The sequence below is a fragment of the Oncorhynchus nerka genome, linkage group LG16 (genome assembly GCF_034236695.1).
Source record: "Oncorhynchus nerka isolate Pitt River linkage group LG16, Oner_Uvic_2.0, whole genome shotgun sequence".
In the NCBI taxonomy this organism is placed as follows: Eukaryota; Metazoa; Chordata; class Actinopteri; order Salmoniformes; family Salmonidae; genus Oncorhynchus; species Oncorhynchus nerka.
Window position 1 is genome coordinate 47,514,044 of NC_088411.1, and position 27,502 is coordinate 47,541,545.

Sequence of the window (27,502 nt, forward strand, 5' to 3'; positions counted from 1 at the left end):
GAGGGTGCTATTGTCATCGGGAAGCCATAAACAAAGGGTTACGCACCCTGGGGGGCCTCGTTGATAGCCTGCCTTCTACACACACCTCTACTTCCTAATACAGATCTTTTAAAATAATCAGAGTGACTTTTTCATCGGCCCATCTCCATATAAGGGCTGAACAACAGCCTTTATAAAGGGGGATGCAGGTCTGGAGAGAAACAGACCAGGGAGACACAAAGCACAGGACTGTCATCCTACAGGTAAGCACATAGAGGCCGTCTGCTGAGGAACATAATGATTAAAGGACCTAACAACGATGATTCCCACAGCATCACAAGGCACCAATCAGCAAATACATAGCTGGTCAGGTGATTGATGCTGGTCTTTGTATTTGTCTATTTCATTCTCAGCAGAGATCCTTTCTACCAAACCAAGAGGTCTGACCAACAACAGGTAAGGAACGGAAACTTCCACACTAAGGTTGACTAAGGCACAGGCCTACATATATATATATTTAAAGTCACGGCATGCATTTTCTTGGTTGTTTAAGTTGTTGTTGTGAAATAGATTTTATAGTTTCCTTAACTGTATTTGCAATGAGGAGCACGTGTTGAGGGTTGAAGACAGCAGTCTCTCTATTCAGGTCAGTCTCTCTAGCTTGAGATCAACTTGTTATTCAGGTCAGTCTCTCTAGCTTGAAATCAGCTTGATATTCAGGTCAGTCTCTCTAGCTTGAAATCAGCTTGATATTCAGGTCAGTCTCTCTAGCTTGAGATCAGCGTGTATTTCAACCAGAACACCAATTGAGAATCCTTTTATTGAAGCCATATAAATATTATTATGACACGATCATTAAGCATTATAAGACTTGTCATAAGTGACTATGAACTGCCTATAATATGTAAGTATTGTTGCGAACAGCGGGGCAGGGAAACGAACCCGGGGCGCTGGGGAGAAAAGTCAAACACATCGCACTGATAGGGTTTACTCACTTAGGGGGAATTGTAACATGGCTCACATTAGTGAGGCTCCGTTACCCATCCAGCTCCGAACAGGAAAGAAGCATCCCAGTGCTTCGACCACTTCTAGCCCCCCTCACACGGCTGTCTGCGCGTTCCCTCATGACCACCAATCCACTTCTAACACCAATGTTGACTTACTTGGTGAGAATTGTAACTTGGCTCGTATTAGCAAGTATTGGATGCAGTATTCTATTACAAGAAGCTGGAGTTATTATCAGTCGTGTAGAACCTATTGTAAATTGCCATATAGAAAGACAACATACATGTTGATTTATGAAACATTATAAGGATTCATACTTTTAACAGTAATGACAATACATTATAACTGTATAACCACAACCCATTAACACAAAATAGACCATGTCAGCATCTCATTCAAATGGAATTTGCTTATACAGTATTAACTATTACCTAATGATTCTAAGACTGAAGGTCCAATCCCTGTGATGTAAATCTTCTTTAGCATTGTACTCCACAAAACCACGTATTCAATGTGAAACAAAACAAAACATAAAACTGCAAATCAATTCAGACTGCACAGAATAAATATGATTTTAAAACTATCCTAAAAATTTAAAAAATATATATTTTACCATCTAAGTTGACTGAGAACACGTTCTCATTTACAGCAACGACCTGGGGATTAGTTACAGGGGAGAGGAGGGGGATGAATGAGCCAATTGTAAACTGGTGATGATTAGGTGGCCATGATGGTCAGATTGGGAATTTAGCCAGGACACCAGGGTTAACCCCCCTACTCTTACGATAAGTTCCATGGGATCTTTAATGACCTCAGAGAGTCAGGACATCAGGGTTAACCCCCCTACTCTTACAATAAGTGCCATGGGATCTTTAGTGACCACTGACAGTCAGGACACCCCGTTTAACATCCCATCTGAAAGACAGCACCCTACACAGGGAAATGTAACCAATCACTGCCCAGGGATTTGGGATATTATTTTTTAGAACACAGGAAAGGGTGCCTCCTACTGGCCATCCAACACCACTTCCAGCAGCATCTGGTCTCCCATCCAGGGACTGACCAGGACCAACCCTACTTAGCTTCAGCAGCAAGCCAGCAATGGCCTTACTACTGCTAATGTCAGAATGGGATATCTTGAATGAAACTGTGGATGGATGTAGATATCGTCTGTTCCTCCCTGTACAGATTTCAGGATGGGGGACATGGTTATGGAGGAGTTCGGGGCAGCAGCTCCCTTTCTGCGTAAACCAGACAAGGAGAGGATGGAATGCCAGACTAGACCCTTTGACATTAAAAGGGAGTGCTATGTGCCTGATCCTGAGGTTGAGTACGTCAAGGGCACAATCACCACCAGAGATGGGGACAAAATCACAGTTAACACGGAGTTCGGGAAGGTGAATGTTTTAATAAAACGCTTTTAACGTGGCTAGACAACAGGAACAATATGTAGTCTACATAATGATTCATGTTCTTTTTCCTTTACTGATGATTATTAAATAGAATAACGCTGTACTTTGAAAATGAAATGAAAAAAAAACCTGTGGAAATGTAATTTACTCTTCTTTCAGACTGTTGTCGTGAAGGAGATTGACTGCCACCCCCAGAACCCGCCAAAGTTTGATAAAATTGAGGACATGGCGATGTTCACCTTCTTGCACGAGCCCGCTGTGCTGTTTAACCTCAAAGAGCGTTACGCAGCCTGGATGATCTACGTAAGTAATGACCCGCCCGCTCTCCGTTATATCAAAAACATGGATTCAAATGAATAGAACTTCAATCTGCACCTTTCTCGCGTCTTCCAACAGACCTACTCGGGGCTGTTCTGTGTCACTGTCAACCCCTACAAGTGGCTGCCGGTGTACGATCAGTCCGTTGTCAACGCTTACAGAGGCAAGAAGAGAACTGAAGCTCCTCCTCATGTGTTCTCCGTCTCTGACAACGCCTACCAGTACATGCTATCAGGTCAAATGCAACTGTTGTTTTCTAAGGACATTTAAAACATCAAACTATTATTTGGTAAAGTGCTATTTACTGATAATTCCTTTTCTTTCAACAGACAGGGAAAACCAGTCTGTCCTCATCACGTAAGTACCTCAACCAAAAAGGTTTTTATCAATTATGAGGCTATTTCCAATTAGGAGAAATGTTGAAACATCCACACTTGTATTTCCATTCCCAGTGGAGAATCTGGTGCTGGAAAGACTGTGAACACCAAGAGAGTCATCCAGTACTTCGCCAGCATTGCTGCTGTTGCTGGGAAGAAAAGTGCCGCTGAAGAAAAAAAGGTCAACAGAATGTCCATCCTAAATGAAACACGCTTCCTGGCTGCATGAGCATGTTGAACAAAGTCTTTGAGCGGCAGGGTAGCCTAGTGGTTAGAGCGTTGGACTAGTAACCAGCAGGTAGCCTAGTGGTTAGAGCCAGGTAGCCTAGTGGTTAGAGCATTGGACTAGTAACCAGCAGGTAGCCTAGTGGTTAGAGCGTTGGACTAGTAACCAGCAGGTAGCCTAGTGGTTAGAGCCAGGTAGCCTAGTGGTTAGAGCCAGGTAGCCTAGTGGTTAGAGCATTGGACTAGTAACCAGCAGGTAGCCTAGTGGTTAGAGCGTTGGACTAGTAACCAGCAGGTAGCCTAGTGGTTAGAGCATTGGACTAGTAACCAGCAGGGTAGCCTAGTGGTTAGAGCGTTGGACTAGTAACCAGCAGGGTAGCCTAGTGGTTAGAGCGTTGGACTAGTAACCAGCAGGTAGCCTAGTGGTTAGAGCGTTGGACTAGTAACCAGCAGGGTAGCCTAGTGGTTAGAGCGTTGGACTAGTAACCAGCAGGGTAGCCTAGTGGTTAGAGCGTTGGACTAGTAACCGGAAGGTTGCAAGTTCAAACCCCCGAGCTGACAAGATACAAATCTGTCGTTCTGCCCCTGAACAGGCAGTTAACCGACTGTTCCTAGGCCGTCATTGAAAATAAGAATTTGTTCTTAACTGACTTGCCTAGATAAAAAAAATGGAGATATTCATGACAGAAATGTAACACAGTATGGATGTTGGTTTTGTAGGGGACTCTGGAGGATCAAATCATCCAGGCCAATCCTGCACTGGAGGCGTTTGGTAATGCCAAGACCATCAGGAATGACAACTCCTCTCGATTCGTACGTTTTTCCCTCTTGTTTGAGAACACGTCTTTATTATCAAATCCTATCATCATATTGTCGGGTGCATATGCACCCATTCATTAATATGTTGGTAAAACCTTACAGGGTAAATTCATCCGAATTCATTTTGGAGTCACTGGGAAGCTTTCCTCTGCTGACATTGAGACTTGTAAGTAAAAGTTCAATTTGATCAGGTTTGAACAAATCTCTTTTGACAACAGATTCATACAATACACGTTCACTTTTTCATGCATATCAGATCTTCTGGAAAAGTCACGTGTGACTTTCCAGCTCAAGGCTGAGAGAGACTACCACATCTTCTACCAGATTCTGTCCCAAAAGAAACCAGAACTGCTAGGTGAGTAATAGACCACTCAATTAGGTACTGAACACTATATCAGTGCCTCTCAATAACAGGTCGACCGATTATGATTTTTAAATGCCGATACCGATTATTGGAGGACCCAAACAAACAAAAGCCGATGCCGATTAATCGGCCAATTTTTATATATATATATTTGTAATAATGACAATTACAACAATACTGAATACTGAATGAACACTTTTATTTCAACATAATATAATACATCAATAAAATAAATAATAAATGGTGGGTGTTTCTGTAACGGCGTTCTTCGTTTGTGGAAAGAGAGTCGGACCGAAATGCAGCGTGTTGGTTACTCATGACTTTAATGAATGAAATGCGGTACATGAAATAACTCAGAATACAAAACAACAAACAGAACGTGAAACTAATTACAGCCTATCTGGTGACTACAACACAGAGACAGGAACAAACACCCACGAAATACCAAGCGAAACTCAGGCTGCCTAAATACGGTTCCCAATCAGAGACAACGATAAGCACCTGACTCTAATTGAGAACCGCCTCAGGCAGCCAAGCCTATACTAGACACACCCCTAATCAGCCGCAATCCCAAATAATACAAACCCCAATACGAAACATAACATATAAACCCATGTCACACCCTGGCCTACTCAAACATATGAAAAAAACACAAAATACAATGACCAAGGCGTGACAGTTGGAGAAGATATTAAAAGTGCAATATGTGCCATGTAAAAAAGCTAACGTTTCAGTTCCTTGCTCAGAACATGAGAACATATGAAAGCTGGTGGTTCCTTTTAACATGAGTCTTCAATATTCCCAGGTAAGAAGTTTTAGGTTGTAGTTATTATAGGAATTATAGGACTATTTCTCTCTATACCATTTGTATTTCATATACCTTTGACTATTGGCTGTTCTTATAGGCACTATAGTATTGCCAGCCTAATCTCTGGAGTTGATAAGCTTGAAGTCATGAACAGCTTGAAGCACAGCGAAGAGCTGCTGGGAAACACAGGAATGTGCTGTTTGAATGAATGCTTACGAGCCTGCTGCCGCCTACCACCGCTCAGTCAGACTGCTCTATCAAATATCAAACCATAGATTATAACATAATAACACACAGAAATACGAGCCTTTGGTCATTAATATGGTAAAATCCAGAAACTATCATTTCTTTCAGTGAAATACGGAACCGTTCCGTATTTTATCTAACGGGTGGCATCCCTAAGTCTAAATATTGCTGTTACATTGCACAACCTTCAATGATATGTTATAATTATGGAAAATTATGGAAAATTAATTACGGCCTTTGTTAGGAAGAAAGGGTCTTCACACAGTTCGCAACGAGCCAGGCGGCCCAAACTGCTGCATATACCCGGACTCTGTTGCTCAGAACTCAAGAGAAGTGACACAATTTCCAAGTTAAAAGAAATTCATGTTAGCAGGCAATATTAACTAAATATGCAGGTTTAAAAATATATACTTGTGTATTGATTTTAAGAAAGGCATTGATGTTTATGGTTAGGTACATTGGTGTACAGTGCTTTTTTCTCGAATGCGCTTGTTACATCATCACCCGTTAAGCAAAGTGATTCGATGATAAATGAACAGGCACCGCATCGATTATATGCAACGCAGGACAAGCTAGATAAACTAGTAATATCATCAACCATGTGTAGTTAACTAGTGATTATGTTAAGATTGATTGTTTTTTTATAAGATAAGTTTAACGCTAGCTAGCACTTTACTTTGGCTCCTTGCTGCACTCGCGTAACAGGTGGTCAGCCTGCCACACAATCTCCTCGTGGAGTGCAATGTAATCGGCCATAATCGGTGTCCAAAAATGCCGATTACCGATTGTCGTGAAAACTTGAAATCGGCCCTAATTAATCGGCCATTCCGATTAATCGGTGGACCTCTACTCTCAACCTCATGTCTGTGGACCAGCACCAGTCCTTGGGATGTTACTGTTGTCAGTAAATTAGCTGCCACAGTTACAAAAAAAAAAGATTGAGAAACAATGCATAATAAACAGTACCCTAAGCACATTCAACTGTGCTGTTGAAAATCTTTTCAGAGATGCTCCTCATCACCAGCAATCCTTACGACTACGCCTTCATCTCCCAAGGAGAGATTAAAGTAACTTCCATTGATGATTCTGATGAGCTAATGGCTACTGATGTAAGTCAATTTTCATGACAATTTACATTTATCTCTCCTTGCTCATCTGTCCAACTTTCTATCCAATGCAAAAAAAATGTTATTTTATTCTGAACTAGGATGCCTTTAATGTGCTGGGCTTCTCTCAAGAAGAGATTAATGGCATTTACAAGCTGACTGGGGCCATAATGCACTACGGCAACATGAAGTTCAAGAACAAGCAGAGGGAGGAGCAAGCAGAATCTGATGGCACTGAGGGTGAGGAAATAAAACCTCTCACTTTAATATATAGGATCTTTGACAAAATCCAACTGTCAGAATGCCTCCTCCTACAACCATAAAACCTTTCTTTTCCAGATGTTGACAAAGTCGCATATCTGATGTGCCTGAACTCTGCGGACCTAGTCAAGGGGCTGTGTCACCCAAGGGTCAAAGTAGGAAATGAATGGGTCACCAAAGGTCAGAGTGTCGACCAGGTGAGTCTAAAAAAAACTTGTACATTTCCAGAAGATAATAATTGTGAGTATAAAACTTCTGTTTTAGAGTTGCTAATATTTTAATGAGTGATTTCCCCATTGAGCAGGATGTTAAGTCCAAGACTAGGCCTAATCTGTGTCTGGGAAACTGTCCCTATTTGTTCATGTTGAACCTATGTTTTAGTAATTCATTTTCTCTCTATATTTTCTAGGTGTACTACTCTATTGGTGCACTGTCAAAGAAAATCTATGAGAACATGTTCCTCTGGATGGTGATAAGAATCAACCTTACTCTGGACACCAAGAACGCTCGGCAGCATTACATTGGTGTGCTGGACATTGCAGGCTTTGAGATCTTTGATGTGAGTGTTTGATGTAGGCTATATTTCGTAAAAATAACCAATCATGGGCCTCCCAAGTGGCGCAGCAGGTCACTACAGACACTGGTTCGATCCCAGGCTGTGTCACAACTGTCCATGATCGGCAGTCCAATTGGCCCAGTGTTCATCCGGGTTACGGGAGGGTTTGGTCTAGGGGGACTTTACTTGGCTCATTGCGCTTTAGCGACTCCTTGTGTCAGGCCAGGCGCCTGCAGGTTGACTTCTATCGTCAGTTGATTAGTGTTTCCTGTGGCACATTGGTGCTTCTGAGTAAAGCAGGCGGGTGTTAAGGAGAATGGTTTGGAGGGTCATGTTTCGGAGAATGCACAACTCGACCTTCACCTCCCCCAAACCCCCTCGGGGAATTGCAGCGATGAGACAAGATCGTAATTGAATCGGAATTGAATATCACAAAATTGGGGAGAAAATGGGGGGTAAAAAACAACAACAACAACAACGACGAAAAGAACACATCATAAAATGATAAAAACATTACAGAAGTAACAAAATGAAGTAACTGTGAACTTCTATTCCAGTTCAACACCTTCGAGCAGCTGTGCATCAACTTCACTAATGAGAAGCTGCAGCAGTTCTTCAACCACCACATGTTCGTGCTGGAGCAGGAAGAGTATAAGAAAGAGGGCATCGTCTGGGAGTTCATTGACTTCGGCATGGACTTGGCTGCCTGCATTGACCTCATTGAAAGGGTCGGTGTCTTCAGTTTTGACCTAGTTTATATGAAGTGTCCTGAGTTAGCTTTGAGATTTCAAACATTTAACGGGAGTACTTTTTTAAAATGAGCATTACACGGGAAAATCTTCATAGACAAATGATTGTGATATTTAATCACTATGCTTTTCCCTTAGCACTAATTGATTTCCACTCCTTCCTCTCAGCCAATGGGTATCATGTCCATCCTTGAAGAGGAGTGCATGTTCCCCAAGGCCAGTGATTCTACATTCAAGGCGAAGCTGTATGACACTCATCTGGGGAAAAACGCATGTTTCCAGAAGCCCAAGATTGTCAAGGGAAGACCGGAGGCACATTTCTCCCTGGTTCACTATGCTGGCACTGTTGATTACAACATCGGTAACTGGCTGGTGAAGAACAAGGACCCGCTGAATGAGACTGTGGTCGGACTGTTCCAGAAGTCAAGTCTTAAGTTCTTGTCCAATCTCTTTGCAAGCTACGCTGGTGCAGAAGGAGGTACTATATGTTTCTATCTGCTAGGACTACAAACCACTAAAGTAAATAACATTTGGCATGATAGAACAGAGCGGTTAGAGTGTTGGGGCAGTTAACGAAAGAGGAGCGACAAGTAGCCTAGCGGTTAGAGTGTTGGGGCAGTTAACGAAAGAGGAGCGACAAGTAGCCTAGCGGTTAGAGTGTTGGGGCAGTTAACGAAAGAGGAGCGACAAGTAGCCAAGCGGTTAGGGTGTTGGGGCAGTTAACGAAAGAGGAGCGACAAGTAGCCTAGTGGTTAGAGTGTTGGGGCAGTTAACGAAAGGTTAAAGGTTTGAATACCTGAACCGACATGGAGTAAGGCACTTAAAACTAATTTACTCCAAAACATTGCACTGCACCTATCCGGTGTATGTGACAATAACAGCATGTATAATCTAATTGTTCTGTGGTTATCAGGTGAAGACAAAGCGGCTGGAGGAAAGAAGAAGAAAGGCTCTTCCTTCCAGACGGTGTCTGCACTGCACAGGGTAGATCTGACATGAACATTAATCTAGCTTTTCACACAGCACCATATTACATTACATTTGAGATGTCAGTATGTTGTGGATTGGCATGTTAGCATTTAATGCCGTTGTGACTCGTGAGGTACTCCTGAGACTCATTCACTGATGGAGAATTCTACATTTGTCGTACTCACAGGAGAACTTGGGTAAACTCATGACCAACCTGAGGTCTACTCACCCTCACTTTGTGCGTTGCCTCATCCCCAACGAGACCAAGACTCCTGGGGCCATGGAGAATCCTCTGGTCATGCACCAGCTGCGCTGTAACGGTGTGCTGGAAGGCATCAGGATCTGCAGAAAGGGCTTCCCCAACAGGATCCTGTACGCTGACTTCAAACAAAGGTAAATAAGAAAATAAGGTTATATATCTTCTTTCTAACAGGAAAGGAGGGCCTTTTGAGTCCCTTTGACAATTTAAGTAGAAATTGTTTTAAGCCTGTTATATTAAATGAAGTGCCCTTTAATATAGTCCACATGGAAAATGTAATAAATCAGATTTGCTAAAGTACAGAATTCCTTAAGCTCTGCATCCTACGCGACCTCTCGGGAAGCTTCATGAGGAATGCTCTTGAAGGAGTTCCAACATATGCTTATGGCTGCTTTTTCTTCACTCTGCGGTCCAACTCATCCCAAACCATCTCAATTGGGTTGAGGTCAGGGGATTGTGGAGGCCTGGTCATCTGATGCAGCACTCCATCACTCTCCTTGATCAAATAAGCCCTTACACAGCCTGGAGGTGTGTTGGGTCATTGTCCTGTTGAAAGACAAATGATACTCCCACTAAGCCCAAACCAAATGGGATGGTGTATCACTGCAGAATGCTGTGGTAGCCATGCTGGTTAAGTGTGCCTTGAATTCCAAATAAATCACTGAGTTTCACCAGCAAAGCACCCCCACACCACCTCCTCCATGCTTCACAGTGGGAACCACACATGCAGAGATCATCCGTTCACCTACTCTGCGTCTCACAAAGACACAGCGGTTGGAACCAAAAATCTCAAATTTGGACTCATCAGACCAAAGGGCAGATTTCCATCGGTCTAATGTCCATTGTGTTTCTTGGCCCAAGCAAGTCTCTTCTTATTGGTGTCCTTTAGTAGTGGTTTCTTTGCAGCAATTCGACCATGAAGGCCTGATTCACGCAGTCTCTTCTGAACAGTTGATGTTCAGATGTGTCTGTTACTTGAACTCTGTGAAGCATTTATTTGGGCTGCAATCTGAGGTGCAGTTAACTCTAATGAACGTATCCTCTGCAGCAGAGGTAACTCTGGGTCTTCCTTTCCTGTGGCGGTCCTCATGAGAGCCAGTTTCATCACAGCGCTTGATGGTTTTTGTGACTGCACATGAAGAAACTTTCAAAGTTCTTGAAAGTTTCTGGGTTGACTGACCTTCATGTCTTAAAGTAATGATGGACTGTCGCTTATTTGAGCTGTTCTTGCCATAATATGGACTTGGTCTTTTACCAAATAGGGCTATCTTCTGTATACCACCCCTACCTTATCACAACACAATTGAATGGTGCAAATACATTTAAAAGGAAATAAATTCCACAAATTAACTTTTAACAAGGCACACATTTTAATTGAAATGCATTCCAGGTGTCTATCTCATGAAGCTGGTTGAGAGAATGCCAAGAGTGTGCAAAGCTGTCATCAAGACAAAGGGTGGCTACTATCCCAAACACAAAATATATTTTTGATTTGTTTAACACTTTTTTGGTTACTACATGATTCCATATATGTGTTATTTCATAACACTTTTTTGGTTACTACATGATTCCATATATGTGTTATTTCATAACACTTTTTTGGTTACTACATGATTCCATATATGTGTTATTTCATAACACTTTTTTGGTTACTACATGATTCCATATATGTGTTATTTCATAACACTTTTTTGGTTACTACATGATTCCATATATGTGTTATTTCATAACACTTTTTTGGTTACTACATGATTCCATATATGTGTTATTTCATAACACTTTTTTGGTTACTACATGATTCCATATATGTGTTATTTCATAACACTTTTTTGGTTACTACATGATTCCATATATGTGTTATTTCATAACACTTTTTTGGTTACTACATGATTCCATATGTGTTATTTCATAACACTTTTTTGGTTACTACATGATTCCATATATGTGTTATTTCATAACACTTTTTGGTTACTACATGATTCCATATATGTGTTATTTCATAACACTTTTTTTGGTTACTACATGATTCCATATATGTGTTATTTCATAACACTTTTTGGTTACTACATGATTCCATATATGTGTTATTTCATAACACTTTTTTGGTTACTACATGATTCCATATATGTGTTATTTCATAACACTTTTTTGGTTACTACATGATTCCATATGTGTTATTTCATAACACTTTTTTGGTTACTACATGATTCCATATATGTGTTATTTCATAACACTTTTTTGGTTACTACATGATTCCATATATGTGTTATTTCATAACACTTTTTTGGTTACTACATGATTCCATATATGTGTTATTTCATAACACTTTTTTGGTTACTACATGATTCCATATATGTGTTATTTCATAGTTAAGATGAAGAAAATAATAAAAATAAAGAAAAACCCCTGGAATGAGAAGGTGTGTCCTAACCTTTGACTTGTAATGAATATTAAAGACAATTGTTTGGTGATTTTCATTCAGATACCGCATCCTCAATCCAAATGCCATCCCTGAGGGTCAGTTCATTGACAACGTGAAGGCGGCGGAAAAACTGCTGGGCTCTCTGGACATTGACCACACCCAGTACAGATTAGGACACACTAAGGTAAGTTCTCTAAATAGACGGAAGGCAATATGGCCTGTTGGATCAGGAGGGAAAGATAGGACCAACTAAAGGGTCCTAGCAACATATTGCCATTACACCACGATCACCAAAACCAGGCCAACCTGAGCAATACCCACAGAGTTGTACTAGAGAACTGATGCAATGGCCACTTCTATGATAGAATGATCAGCGCCATTGAGGACAATCTATTTTAAAGAGGTCAACTTCCATGAGTTTATTATTGGTCAGTTCGTAAATAAACTGAAAAGGTTCATACTAGCAGCTACTAAGCTGGACAATCTAGAAGTATTAAAGCAACCTGGTTGGTGATTTACCGCCACCTGCTGTTACTGAACGCTAAGGAATATAATTAATTGGCTGCTGTTACTGAATGCTAAGGAATATAATTAATTGGCTGCTGTTACTGAATGCTAAGGAATATAATGAATCACCTGCTGTTACTGAATGCTAAGGAATATAATTAATTGGCTGCTGTTACTGAATGCTAAGGAATATAATGAATCACCTGCTGTTACTGAATGCTAAGGAATATAATTAATTGGCTGCTGTTACTGAATGCTAAGGAATATAATTAATCGGCTGCTGTTACTGAATGCTAAGGAATATAATGAATCACCTGCTGTTACTGAATGCTAAGGAATATAATGAATCACCTGCTGTTACTGAATGCTAAGGAATATAATGAATCACCTGCTGTTACTGAATGCTAAGGAATATAATGAATCACCTGCTGTTACTGAATGCTAAGGAATATAATGAATCACCTGCTGTTACTGAATGCTAAGGAATATAATGAATTGGCTGCTGTTACTGAATGCTAAGGAATATAATGAATTGGCTGCTGTTACTGAATGCTAAGGAATATAATTAATTGGCTGCTGTTACTGAATGCTAAGGAATATAATTAATTGGCTGCTGTTACTGAATGCTAAGGAATATAATTAATTGGCTGCTGTTACTGAATGCTAAGGAATATAATGAATCACCTGCTGTTACTGAATGCTAAGGAATATAATTCATTGGCTGCTGTTACTGAATGCTAAGGAATATAATTCATTGGCTGCTGTTACTGAATGCCAAGGAATATCATTAATTGGCTGCTGTTACTGAATGCTAAGGAATATAATGAATCACCTGCTGTTACTGAATGCTAAGGAATATAATTCATTGGCTGCTGTTACTGAATGCTAAGGAATATAATTCATTGGCTGCTGTTACTGAATGCCAAGGAATATAATTAATTGGCTGCTGTTACTGAATGCTAAGGAATATAATTAATTGGCTGCTGTTACTGAATGCTAAGGAATATAATGAATTGGCTGCTGTTACTGAACGCTAAGGAATATAATTAATTGGCTGACCCCTCCTGCTGATCTGAATGGAATTCTGTGATCTGTAAAATCATTGATGTGTACTGCATATATACACACCTTTATCTCTCTCTCTCTATCTCTTTATTAGGTGTTCTTCAAGGCTGGTCTCCTGGGCACCCTTGAGGAGATGAGAGATGACCGTCTCGCTCTCATCATCACCGGCATGCAGGCCCGATCACGTGGTCTACTTGCCAGGATTGAGTTCCAGAAAATTGTTGACCGCAGGTTGGAAAAAACAATGGATAGAACTTCTGCAGACAATATGGTGGAGGTGGAAAAAGTAGTATAACAAGCTAATTTTATAACAATTTCCCAGGGACGCCTTGCTTGTGATCCAATGGAACATTCGTGCCTTCATGGGCGTCAAGAATTGGCCCTGGATGAAGATGTTCTTCAAGATCAAACCTCTGCTGGTTTCAGCAGAGACTGAGAAAGAGATGGCCAACATGAAGGAAGAATTCCTGAAGCTTAAAGAGCTTTTTGCTAAAACGGACGCCCGTAGAAAGGAGCTGGAAGAGAAGATGGTCTCCCTTCTCCAAGAGAAGAATGACCTGCAAATGGCAGTCCTGTCTGTGAGTAAAAGACACATTGCTAAACTACTTTGGTTTAACTTTAACGGCACTAGTCCCTTTTGTTGCATTCGCATCCTTTGTAAAAAAAAAAAAAAAAGGCCTTTCGAGTTCTTAGCGTGACTGAGGCACAATCCCAAAGCAGCCTTAACTCCTTCGAAGGTTCATCTGTTGCCACACTTGCTGGAAAAACTCAAAGGGTGGCTTCCAGAACGGAGTAGGATATCAATAATAATAATCAATAAACCCGATCAACTACAGGACACGTTCATGACTTCCAGAACGGAGTAGGATATCAATAATAATAATAATAATCAATAAACCCGATCAACTACAGGACACATTCGTGACTTCCAGAGCAGAGTAGGATATCAATAATAATAATCAATAAACCCGATCAACTACAGGACACGTTCGTGACTTCAATGATGCAATTTAAGGAAAAAAGTACAATAATGAAAATGTATTTTATAAATTCATTCAAGATATAACAAGATACAAGATTAACAAAATCTAAACCTCAATAACAGTTAAACATTTCATTTTGTTACGTGTTTCACACTTTGAAATATAAGACACAAACAAATGCAAGTGTCATATCATTAGGCGAGACTTTGCATTATTTCATATGAAGTCCAAACATATTCCGATGCATGTTGGGATAGCGCTTTGCCCCGGAGGGGCTGGTCAAAGTGGCTATCGGAGGGCCCCCTTGATCATTTTCACTCCCTCAGCTTTGTGAATATGGAGGAGACACTTGTGAACGTGCAAATCGAGGGCTTACTACGGGGAAGGGACTGGTTTGGGATTCAGAAAGAGAAAAAAACAAAAAACAAATGTCATACAATTAATTAATACAGAATATTTTACAAACCAACCAAATTTCTGAAATTGGACAGGATTTGATATATACTTACAATATATTGACACGTTGACAGTCAGAAGACACTCTAGGTGACGCTGAGGAGAGATGTGAGGGGCTGATCAAGAATAAGATCCAGCTCGAGGCCAAAGCCAAAGAGCTTACCGAGAGACTGGAGGATGAGGAGGAGATGAATTCAGAGCTGACTGCTAAGAAGAGGAAGCTGGAGGATGAGTGCTCAGAACTCAAGAAGGACATTGATGATCTGGAGCTCACCCTGGCTAAAGTGGAGAAGGAGAAGCACGCCACAGAGAACAAGGTCAAAGTTTCTCTTCATTCTTGGGTTGTTAAAACTCCAAAATAATTTGGTCTGGATGATGATAAAGTGTAATGACACAAAGTGTTTCTTTAGGTTAAAAACCTGACTGAGGAGATGGCAGCTCTGGATGAAATCATTGCCAAGCTGACCAAGGAGAAGAAGGCTCTGCAGGAGGCTCATCAGCAAACGTTGGATGACCTGCAGAGTGAGGAGGACAAAGTCAACACGCTGACCAAGGCCAAAGCCAAACTGGAACAGCAAGTTGATGACGTGAGAATCTAATTAGTATTGATAAAAATGACAACATATTTAGTCATATCCTAACAAAATAGGCTACAGTAAATGGTTTCCTCCTAATATTGTTTAATATATCCTTTAATCAGCTTGAAGGCTCTCTGGAGCAAGAGAAGAAGGTGAGGATGGACCTTGAGAGAGCCAAGAGAAAGCTGGAGGGAGATTTGAAGTTGACCCAGGAGAGCCTAATGGACCTGGAGAACGACAAGCAGCAGATGGAGGAGAAGATGAAGAAGTAAGATCACAAATCAATGCAACTGTTTACATACTCATTTTATTTTATAGCAGAAAAGACCACAGCTCCCCCCCAAAAAAAACGATTTACAAATATTTTCAAATAAAAAACTTTTTTTTTTCACTCATCAGGAAGGACTTTGAGATGAGCCAACTCAGCAGCAAGATTGAGGATGAGCAGGCAATGAGTGCTCAGCTTCAGAAGAAACTGAAGGAGTTGCAGGTAATTCCAATATTATTGTTGAAAATATACTCTTTCTGTTACACTTGATTATGTTCTGCTTTTACCAGAAAAGTTTAATTCCGACCATTTCAGGCCCGCATTGAGGAGCTGGAGGAAGAGCTGGAGGCCGAGAGAGCTGCCCGTGCCAAGGTGGAGAAACAGAGGGCAGACTTGGCCAGAGAGCTGGAAGAGATCAGCGAGAGGCTGGAGGAGGCTGGAGGAGCCACTGCTTCCCAGATTGAGATGAACAAGAAGAGGGAGGCTGAGTTCCAGAAGGTGCGTAGAGACCTTGAAGAGGCTACCCTGCAGCACGAGGCTACAGCTGCCACTCTGAGGAAGAAAAATGCTGACAGTGTAGCTGACCTGGGAGAGCAGATTGACAACCTTCAGAGAGTGAAGCAGAAGCTGGAGAAGGAGAAGAGTGAGCTCAGGCTGGAGCTGGATGATGTGGTCTCCAACATGGAGCAGATTGTCAAGACTAAGGTCAGTGGATTAATCATTATGAAATACAAGCATTTTGTGAGATCAGATAGATATGGCAAATGGACATGTCCTTAGTTTCAGAGATATGATCTATGAAGGTTTTGCTGCATTATATATATATATATTTTAACCAATTTTCAGACAAACTTGGAGAAAATGTGCCGCACTCTCGAGGACCAGATGAGTGAATACAGGACAAAAGCTGAGGAAGGACAGCGATCCATCAATGATTTCACCATGCAGAAAGCAAAGCTTCAAACTGAGAACGGTACAACAACTTAACATGAACATTCACACAAACCGCTACAATGAATAGCCACATCCACAATAAGAGACTAGTTGAAATCATTTTTAAAAAATCGATGAAAACAGGTGAACTTGCCAGACAACTGGAGGAGAAGGACTCTCTGGTCTCCCAACTGACCAGGGGTAAGCAGTCCAATGTTCAGCAGATTGAAGACCTCAAGAGACAACTGGAGGAGGAAGTCAAGGTATTTATACAATAAATGTAGAATCTGCAACTACTTTCATCCTGCGCCATTACTACATGTTCTTTCTTTTAACATTTATTTTCCAAGGCAAAGAACGCACTCGCCCATGCAGTGCAGTCTGCTCGCCATGACTCGGACCTGCTGAGGGAGCAGTATGAGGAGGAGCAGGAGGCCAAGGCTGAGCTGCAGCGCGGCATGTCCAAGGCCAACGCTGAGGTGGCTCAGTGGAGAACCAAGTATGAAACTGATGCCATCCAGAAGACCGAGGAGCTTGAAGAGGCAAAGTAAGGATGTTTTCTTACTTTCAAGGCTATTCAACCTTGGCTGAATGAGCGATGCACAACAGTATATGATAAAAGATACATGAATTACCTGATAAACAACCATTATATATATATATATATATATATATATAGAGAGAGAGAGAGAGAGAAATAAAGTCAGATGTTCTGAAATGAGCTTCCCATTCATGTCAATCTAGGAAAAAGCTGGCTCAGCGTCTGCAGGATGCAGAGGAAGCTGTGGAAGCTGTTAACGCTAAATGCTCCTCCCTGGAGAAGACTAAACACAGACTCCAGAATGAGATTGAAGATCTCATGGTGGATGTGGAGAGATCCAATGCGGCTGCTGCCGCTCTGGACAAGAAGCAGAGGAACTTCGACAAGGTATTATTATGGGACACTTTTATTACAATACATGAGCTTTTTTTCTTTTTTTTCCACCTTTATTTAACCAGGTAGGCTAGTTGAGAACACCTTTATTTAACCAGGTAGGCTAGTTGAGAACACCTTTATTTAACCAGGTAGGCTAGTTGAGAACACCTTTATTTAACCTGGTAGGCTAGTTGAGAACAAGTTCTCATTTGCAACTGCGACCTGGCCAAGATAAAGCGTAGCAATTCGACACATACAACAACACAGAGTTACACATGGAATAAACAAAACATACAGTCAATAATATGTTAGAAAAAAAGAAAACAAAAAAGGTCTATATACAGTGAGTGCAAATGAGGTAAGTTTAGGAAATAAATAGGCCATGGTGGCGAAGTAATTACAATATAGCAATTAAACACTGGAATGGTAGATCGGCAGAAGATGAATGTGCAGGTAGAGATACTGGGGTGCAAAGGAGCAAAATAAATAAATAGATACCAGTATGGGGATGAGGTAGGTAGATGGGCTGTTTACAGATGGGCTATGTACAGGTGCAGTGATCTGTAAGCTCCTCTGACAGCTGGTGCTTAAAGCCAGTGAGGGAGGTAAATAAATACCAGTATGGGGATGAGGTAGGTAGATGAGCTGTTTACAGATGGGCTATGTACAGGTGCAGTGATCTGTAAGCTCCTCTGACAGCTGGTGCTTAAAGCCAGTGAGGGAGGTAAATAAATACCAGTATGGGGATGAGGTAGGTAGATGGGCTGTTTACAGATGGGCTATGTACAGGTGCAGTGATCTGTAAGCTCCTCTGACAGCTGGTGCTTAAAGCCAGTGAGGGAGGTAAATAAATACCAGTATGGGGGTGAGGTAGTTGGATCGGCTGTTTACAGATGGGCTATGTACAGGTGCAGTGATCTGTAAGCTCCTCTGACAGCTGGTGCTTAAAGCCAGTGAGGGAGGTAAATAAATACCAGTATGGGGATGAGGTAGGTAGATGGGCTGTTTACAGATGGGCTATGTACAGGTGCAGTGATCTGTAAGCTCCTCTGACAGCTGGTGCTTAAAGCCAGTGAGGGAGGTAAATAAATACCAGAATGGGGATGATGTAGGTAGATGGGCTGTTTACAGATGGGCTATGTACAGGTGCAAATAATCATATGCTGTTTATTCAAACCATTTACAATACCTGTGTGATTCTACTAGGTCCTGGCCGAATGGAAGCAGAAGTTTGAGGAGTCTCAGACTGAGCTGGAGAGCTCCCAGAAAGAGGCCAGATCTCTCAGCACTGAGCTCTTCAAACTCAAGAACTCTTACGAGGAGTCTCTGGATCATCTGGAGACCATGAAGAGAGAGAACAAGAACCTACAAGGTTCAGAGCATCAGTATTATTTGGCATTTCAGCACAATCATTTCAATATTATTACAGAGATTTGTTATCACAAGATACTGATGTACATTTTGTTCTTTTTTTTCTCCCCCACACAGAGGAGATTTCTGATCTGACTGAGCAACTTGGTGAGGGAGGAAAGAGCATCCATGAGCTGGAGAAGATCCGTAAACAGCTGGAGCAGGAGAAGGCTGAGATACAGACTGCACTAGAGGAAGCTGAGGTGAGACTGGAAGATATTTACTGGTAGGGATAGACACCATTTACTGAGGCTAAAATACTAGAATATTTGACATACAATGTGTGTTGTTGTTCCCATAGGGCTCCCTCGAGCACGAGGAGGGCAAGATCCTGAGAGCACAGCTGGAGTACAACCAGGTCAAAGCTGACATTGAGCGCAAACTGGTGGAGAAGGATGAGGAGATGGAGATGAATAAGAGGAACCAGCAGAGAGTGGTGGACACCCTGCAGAGCTCCCTGGAGTCAGAGACTCGCAGCAGGAATGAAGCTCTCAGGCTGAAGAAGAAGATGGAGGGAGATCTCAATGAGATGGAGATCCAGCTCAGCCAGGCCAACCGGCAGGCATCAGAGGCCCAGAAGCAACTTAAGGGTCTTCATGCCCACCTGAAGGTAACACTTCCACAGCATTTCATCCAGAGTTGGGGTCAATTCCAATTTAATTAGAAATTACAATTCAAGAATTGAATTTAGGTTTAATTCAATCCGAATTTCACGACCAAGTTATGGAATAATAGTTTGAATTGGAATTGAATTGAAAATCAATTTAATATTTGTGTAAGAGGGCGGCAGGTAGCCTAGTGGTCAGAGTGTTGGTCTAGTAACCAGCAGGTAGCCTAGTGGTTATAGCGTTGGACTAGTAACCAGCAGGTAGCCTAGTGGTTAGAGCGTTGGTCTAGTAACCAGCAGGTAGCCTAGTGGTCAGAGCGTTGGACTAGTAACCGAAAGTTTGCTAAATCAAATCCCCGAGCTGACAAGATAAAAATCTGTCGTTCTGCTCCTGAACAAGGCAGTTAACCCACTGTTCCTAAACAATGATTGAAAATAAGAATTTGTTCTTAAAACTGACTTGCCTAGTTAAATAAAGGTAAAACATATATAATTGTTTGGAAATAATTGGGAATTACATTCTTGGAATTGAATTATCTCTGATTTTAAAGACTAACCTTGAATTTTAATTGAATTAAATTTACAGATAATTGAATTAGAATTGAATTAGTTGAATTGACCGCAATCCTGATTTAATCTTAAACACAATACCTACTACATTTTTATTATAAAGATGAAGCCAAAAAAAACAGATGTGGGGTCATTTGGAGGACCTCTTTCTAACAAAACCAAAATTCTCTCCACAGGATTCTCAACTGCAGCTGGATGATGCTCTACGTGGTGGTGATGACCTGAAGGAGAACATTGCCATTGTGGAGAGACGCAACAACCTGATGCAGGCTGAACTGGATGAGCTGAGAGCCATGGTTGAGCAGACTGAGAGAGGCCGCAAACTGGCCGAGCAGGAACTGCTGGATGTTAGTGAGAGAGTTCAGCTCCTGCACTCTCAGGTAAGGCATTGATAGACAACAATAGATTGCCTTATTAAATATACACAACTTGAAAATGTTGAAGATAATATTAAAGTAATTCCTTAAAACTTATCTGTAGAACACCAGTCTGCTGAGCCAGAAGAAGAAGCTAGAGGGCGACACATCCCAGCTTTCGACTGAAGTGGAAGAGGCTGTGCAAGAGTGCAGAAACGCTGAGGAAAAGGCCAAGAAGGCCATTACTGATGCTGCCATGATGGCAGAGGAGCTGAAGAAGGAGCAGGACACCAGTTCTCACCTGGAGCGCATGAAGAAGAACATGGAGCAGACCATCAAGGACCTGCAGCACCGCCTGGATGAAGCTGAACAAATCGCCATGAAGGGAGGCAAGAAGCAGATCCAGAAGCTGGAGGCCAGAGTAAGTGTTTGAGACCAACCTACCTTGTATTCTATAAATAAATAAATATTCATTCATATTTCTAGCTTCAATGTTGAATGTCGTTGTTAATGACATGATTGGAAATAAAGTTAACATCCGTTATATTTTACTAGGTGAGGGAGCTAGAGACTGAAGTGGAAAGTGAACAAAGGAGAAGTGGCGATTCTGTGAAAGGAGTCCGTAAATATGAGAGACGCATCAAGGAACTCACCTACCAGGTACATCACAGTTGAACTATGAACTATGAACTCAGAATAAAAATGAAGCTTAATATATGACCCTTGTTTTCTCCCTTGTTTACTTGGTGCAGACTGAGGAAGACCGTAAGAATTTGAGCCGTCTGCAGGACCTGGTGGACAAACTGCAGCTGAAGGTCAAATCGTTCAAGAGAACAGCAGAGGAGGCTGTAAGTACAAAACCTTCCAATGTCCAACCGATGCATCTGTCATTTATGAATTGTTGCGTTTGACTAAATCATCCATATTTTTTTTCACAGGAGGAACAAGCCAATTCCAATTTGGGCAAATTCCGCAAGATTCAGCATGAACTGGATGAGGCAGAGGAGAGGGCTGATATCGCTGAGTCTCAGGTCAATAAGATGAGAGCCAAGAGTCGGGATGTCGGCTCCAAGGTCAGTAGTTGCTGTTTCAATCTTCAATGAATTATCATTTCAAATCAAATCAAATCAAATGTATTTATAAAGCCCTTCGTACATCAGCTGATATCTCAAAGTGCTGTACAGAAACCCAGCCTAAAACCCCAAACAGCAAGCAATGCAGGTGTAGAAGCACAGATTTAATGACTCTCCCCCCCATGTAATGTATGACTGAAGCCTTAAAGATGAATAGTTTTAAGGCATATGATATCCAATAGCCATAATATCATTTAACATCTGAATAGCTACGTTTATATTGAATTTGCGGGCATCCATTGTGTTCTAAAACTATACAAGACAGGATCAACTCTAAACGTAATAGCTGCTAATGGTCCCGATGGTTTCATAGATACATTTCCCGAAGAAGAAAAAAAAGGCCCCCACTTAACATGAAATATATATATATATTCGTACAGTGTAATGACAGTCAAAGATGTACACTTTATACCTGTTTGCAGTGTCAGACGTTCATTCATTTGATAAAAAACTCATTCAAATGAAAGGACACCTTCAATATCAACGTTGATATGTCAACCTTGTACCTACCATAGCTTCAAGTCATTCCCTCGGTAGAAAATCACTAAAGATCATTATGTTATAGGGTCATTTCCCATAGCATTATAATGACTAACAACTATACTGTATGTAATAACCACTACCCAACATTGATATTCATTACATGCTTTGACTTACAGAATTTTGTCTTTGGAAAGAATATGTACCTACACTGCAAATTATGGTAATACCACTGTACCTACCTATGTAGGAATGGTAATACCACTGTACCTACCTATGTAGCTACTACCATGGTAATACCACTGTACCTACCTATGTAGCTACTACCATGGTAATACCACTGTACCTACACTGCAAATTATGGTAATACCACTGTACCTACCTATGTAGCTACTACCATGGTAATACCACTGTACCTACCTATGTAGGAATGGTAATAGCACTGTACCTACCTATGTAGGAATGGTAATAGCACTGTACCTACCTATGTAGGAATGGTAATAGCACTGTACCTACCTATGTAGGAATGGTAATAGCACTGTACCTACCTATGTAGCTACTACCATGGTAATACCACTGTACCTACCTATGTAGGAATGGTAATACCACTGTACCTACCTATGTAGGAATGGTAATACCACTGTACCTACCTATGTAGGAATGGTAATAGCACTGTACCTACCTATGTAGCTACTACCATGGTAATACCACTGTACCTACACTGCAAATTCCACTGAAACAATGTACCTACCTATGTAGGAATGGTAATACCACTGTACCTACCTATGTAGGAATGGTAATAGCACTGTACCTACCTATGTAGCTACTACCATGGTAATACCACTGTACCTACCTATGTAGGAATGGTAATACCACTGTACCTACCTATGTAGGAATGGTAATACCACTGTACCTACCTATGTAGGAATGGTAATACCACTGTACCTACCTATGTAGGAATGGTAATACCACTGTACCTACCTATGTATGAATGGTAATACCACTGTACCTACCTATGTAGGAATGGTAATACCACTGTACCTACCTATGTAGCTACTACCATGGTAATACCACTGTACCTACCTATGTAGCTACTACCATGGTAATACCACTGTACCTACCTATGTAGCTACTACCATGGTATTACCACTGTACCTACCTATGTAGCTACTACCATGGTAATAGCACTGTACCTACCTATGTAGCTACTACCATGGTAATAGCACTGTACCTACCTATGTAGCTACTACCATGGTAATACCACTGTACCGACCTATGTAGCTACTACCATGGTAATACCACTGTACCTACCTATGTAGGAATGGTAATACCACTGTACCTACCTATGTAGCTACTACCATGGTAATACCACTGTACCTACCTATGTAGCTACTACCATGGTAATACCACTGTACCTACCTATGTAGCTACTACCATGGTAATACCACTGTACCTACCTATGTAGGAATGGTAATACCACTGTACCTACCTATGTAGCTACTACCATGGTAATACCACTGTACCTACCTATGTAGCTACTACCATGGTAATACCACTGTACCTACCTATGTAGGAATGGTAATAGCACTGTACCTACCTATGTAGCTACTACCATGGTAATACCACTGTACCTACCTATGTAGGAATGGTAATACCACTGTACCTACCTATGTAGGAATGGTAATACCACTGTACCTACCTATGTAGGAATGGTAATAGCACTGTACCTACCTATGTAGCTACTACCATGGTAATACCACTGTACCTACACTGCAAATTCCACTGAAACAATGTACCTACCTATGTAGGAATGGTAATACCACTGTACCTACCTATGTAGCTACTACCATGGTAATAGCACTGTACCTACCTATGTAGCTACTACCATGGTAATACCACTGTACCTACCTATGTAGGAATGGTAATACCACTGTACCTACCTATGTAGGAATGGTAATACCACTGTACCTACCTATGTAGGAATGGTAATACCACTGTACCTACCTATGTAGGAATGGTAATACCACTGTACCTACCTATGTATGAATGGTAATACCACTGTACCTACCTATGTAGGAATGGTAATACCACTGTACCTACCTATGTAGCTACTACCATGGTAATACCACTGTACCTACCTATGTAGCTACTACCATGGTAATACCACTGTACCTACCTATGTAGCTACTACCATGGTATTACCACTGTACCTACCTATGTAGCTACTACCATGGTAATAGCACTGTACCTACCTATGTAGCTACTACCATGGTAATAGCACTGTACCTACCTATGTAGCTACTACCATGGTAATACCACTGTACCGACCTATGTAGCTACTACCATGGTAATACCACTGTACCTACCTATGTAGGAATGGTAATACCACTGTACCTACCTATGTAGCTACTACCATGGTAATACCACTGTACCTACCTATGTAGCTACTACCATGGTAATACCACTGTACCTACCTATGTAGCTACTACCATGGTAATACCACTGTACCTACCTATGTAGGAATGGTAATACCACTGTACCTACCTATGTAGCTACTACCATGGTAATACCACTGTACCTACCTATGTAGCTACTACCATGGTATTACCACTGTACCTACCTATGTAGCTACTACCATGGTAATAGCACTGTACCTACCTATGTAGCTACTACCATGGTAATACCACTGTACCTACCTATGTAGCTACTACCATGGTAATACCACTGTACCGACCTATGTAGCTACTACCATGGTAATACCACTGTACCTACCTATGTAGGAATGGTAATACCACTGTACCTATGTAGGAATGGTAATACCACTGTACCTACCTATGTAGGAATGGTAATACCACTGTACCTACCTATGTAGGAATGGTAATACCACTGTACCTACCTATGTAGGAATGGTAATACCACTGTACCTACCTATGTAGCTACTACCATGGTAATAGCACTGTACCTACCTATGTAGCTACTACCATGGTAATACCACTGTACCTACCTATGTAGCTACTACCATGGTAATACCACTGTACCTACCTATGTAGGAATGGTAATACCACTGTACCTACCTATGTAGCTACTACCATGGTAATAGCACTGTACCTACCTATGTAGCTACTACCATGGTATTACCACTGTACCTACCTATGTAGCTACTACCATGGTAATACCACTGTACCAACCTATGTAGGAATGGTAATACCACTGTACCTACCTATGTAGGAATGGTAATACCACTGTACCTACCTATGTAGGAATGGTAATACCACTGTACCTACCTATGTAGGAATGGTAATACCACTGTACCTACCTATGTAGGAATGGTAATACCACTGTACCTACCTATGTAGCTACTACCATGGTAATACCACTGTACCTACCTATGTAGCTACTACCATGGTAATACCACTGTACCTACCTATGTAGCTACTACCATGGTAATACCACTGTACCTACCTATGTAGCTACTACCATGGTAATACCACTGTACCTACCTATGTAGGAATGGTAATACCACTGTACCTACCTATGTAGGAATGGTAATACCACTGTACCTACCTATGTAGCTACTACCATGGTAATACCACTGTACCTACCTATGTAGCTACTACCATGGTAATACCACTGTACCTACCTATGTAGCTACTACCATGGTAATACACAGGATTTAAGGAACTGGGACCATTTTTAAAAAACATATTTTATGTAATATCTACAGTTTAAGAATCAAATTAATCTACTGTTAATTTTACTTTAATTGTTCATTGGACAATATTGCAACTATAAAATGTATTGCAAACTTTTAATTGATTACATAGCAGATCTAAGGAGAATCAGGACCATTACAGGGGTTGGTATCTGTATGGGGACAACATGATGTTCATAGTTTATTCCAAGTGTATGCTACTTACCTGTTGAAGCTTATTGTAATTTTAACGTATATATGGCAAAATAAAGGTTTTCCAGTAGGATTACAACGTTCTCATAGACAATCTATCTTCTCTGTCACAGAAAGGAAAGGATGAGGAGTGAGACCTAGAGTTGTGACCCTGCTCCCAGGTCAGTTGCTTTGGTTATAATTTGCACACTTCCTGGTTTCAGTGGTCACTTACAATTACAATTACATCGTTTTTGGAGATGTTTATTGTAATAAGGACACTAGTTGAAATTAAAGCAATAGCCAAATTAATTGAATGTTAATTTAATTATTATGATTTGACATCATTGCACCTTCAAATGTTGATACTAATAATAAAGTTAATTTGTTAGAAAACATTTACATTTAAGTCATTTAGCAGACGCTCTTATCCAGAGCGACTTACAAATTGGTGCGTTCACCTTAAGACATCCAGTGGAACAGCCACTTTACAATAGTGCATCTAAATCTTTTAAGGGGGGGTGAGAAGGATTACTTTATCCTATTCCTAGGTATTCCTTAAAGAGGTGGGGTTTCAGGGTAATATAATGACAGGAGAGGGTAGACCAGGGTAATATAATTACATTTACATTTACATTTAAGTCATTTAGCAGACGCTCTTATCCAGAGCGACTTACAAATTGGGTAATACCACTGTACCAGTTGGTGTAATGTTAGGACCATTTTATGAACAGTGTTTTAGTGCAGCACTAACACTCATTGGAGTTGCCTCATTGTGGAATTTACATTTCAAGACCCAAAGTATAAAATTACAAAATGTTTCCAGAATATAGAGCTCATTTTCACAACCTTTATCTACCTTCTGCCACAGAAAGGACACGATGAAGAGTGAAGCTCTCAGACGGACCGTTCTGAAAATCTCCTGACTTCAGTTTCTCTCTATTCTCCATGTAACATGAAGCGGAATAAAGACAATTGAAATTGCATCTCTGTGTGTTGCTTGTAATATGTTACGCTGTGCGCCAAAAGGTTTTTTCATGTCTGGTATAGACGTAAAGATTTTGTGTTGATGCTACTAAGAATAGGAATTATGTAAACACTGATTTTAATAGAATATATTGATAACTTACCTCAAATGGTACCAGAGAAAAAGACAAACGTTTAACATATACATGTATCGCCTACATTATTGTAGTAATACAGTGAGCTCCAAAAGTATTGGGACAGTGCATGTTTTATTTGATTGTTTTGGTTCTGTACTCCAGCACTTTGGATATGAAATGGTACAACGACTATGGGGTTAAAGTGGATATGAAATGGTACAACGACTATGGGGTCAAAGTGGATATGAAATGGTACAACGACTATGGGGTCAAAGTGGATATGAAATGGTACAACGACTATGGGGTTAAAGTGGATATGAAATGGTACAACGACTATGGGGTCAAAGTGGATATGAAATGGTACAACGACTATGGGGTC

General features: G+C 41.0%; 1 protein-coding gene across 1 annotated transcript; it reads left to right on the forward strand.

Annotated features, from left to right (window-relative positions):
- The first annotated feature begins 178 nt into the window (after positions 1-178).
- LOC115144475 (myosin-6-like) lies at positions 179-27,006 on the forward strand. Its single transcript, XM_065002703.1, has 40 exons — positions 179-242; positions 393-435; positions 2,173-2,381; positions 2,556-2,699; positions 2,793-2,949; positions 3,044-3,071; positions 3,167-3,272; positions 4,037-4,129; positions 4,238-4,301; positions 4,392-4,490; positions 6,559-6,662; positions 6,761-6,899; positions 6,999-7,117; positions 7,330-7,479; positions 8,034-8,204; positions 8,394-8,703; positions 9,139-9,209; positions 9,382-9,587; positions 11,936-12,059; positions 13,542-13,678; positions 13,770-14,025; positions 14,961-15,203; positions 15,297-15,473; positions 15,587-15,732; positions 15,864-15,954; positions 16,048-16,437; positions 16,579-16,705; positions 16,810-16,928; positions 17,016-17,212; positions 17,410-17,593; positions 18,788-18,953; positions 19,070-19,194; positions 19,293-19,601; positions 20,345-20,548; positions 20,649-20,945; positions 21,080-21,184; positions 21,277-21,372; positions 21,463-21,597; positions 26,155-26,202; positions 26,892-27,006. Exons 3-39 carry the CDS (start codon positions 2,181-2,183, stop codon positions 26,173-26,175), a joined length of 5,811 nt encoding a protein of 1,936 aa, XP_064858775.1. The 5' UTR covers positions 179-242; positions 393-435; positions 2,173-2,180; the 3' UTR covers positions 26,176-26,202; positions 26,892-27,006.
- Positions 27,007-27,502: the final 496 nt, after the last annotated feature.

Coding starts and splice junctions, on each gene's coding strand:
- LOC115144475 (XM_065002703.1), top strand. CDS start 2,181: ATGGGGGACATGGTTATGGAGGAGTTCGGGGCAGCAGCTCCCTTTCTG. Junction 4,302..4,391: donor CTCTGCTGACATTGAGACTT/GTAAGTAAAAGT, acceptor CATGCATATCAG/ATCTTCTGGAAAAGTCACGT. Junction 16,706..16,809: donor AAAGCTTCAAACTGAGAACG/GTACAACAACTT, acceptor CGATGAAAACAG/GTGAACTTGCCAGACAACTG.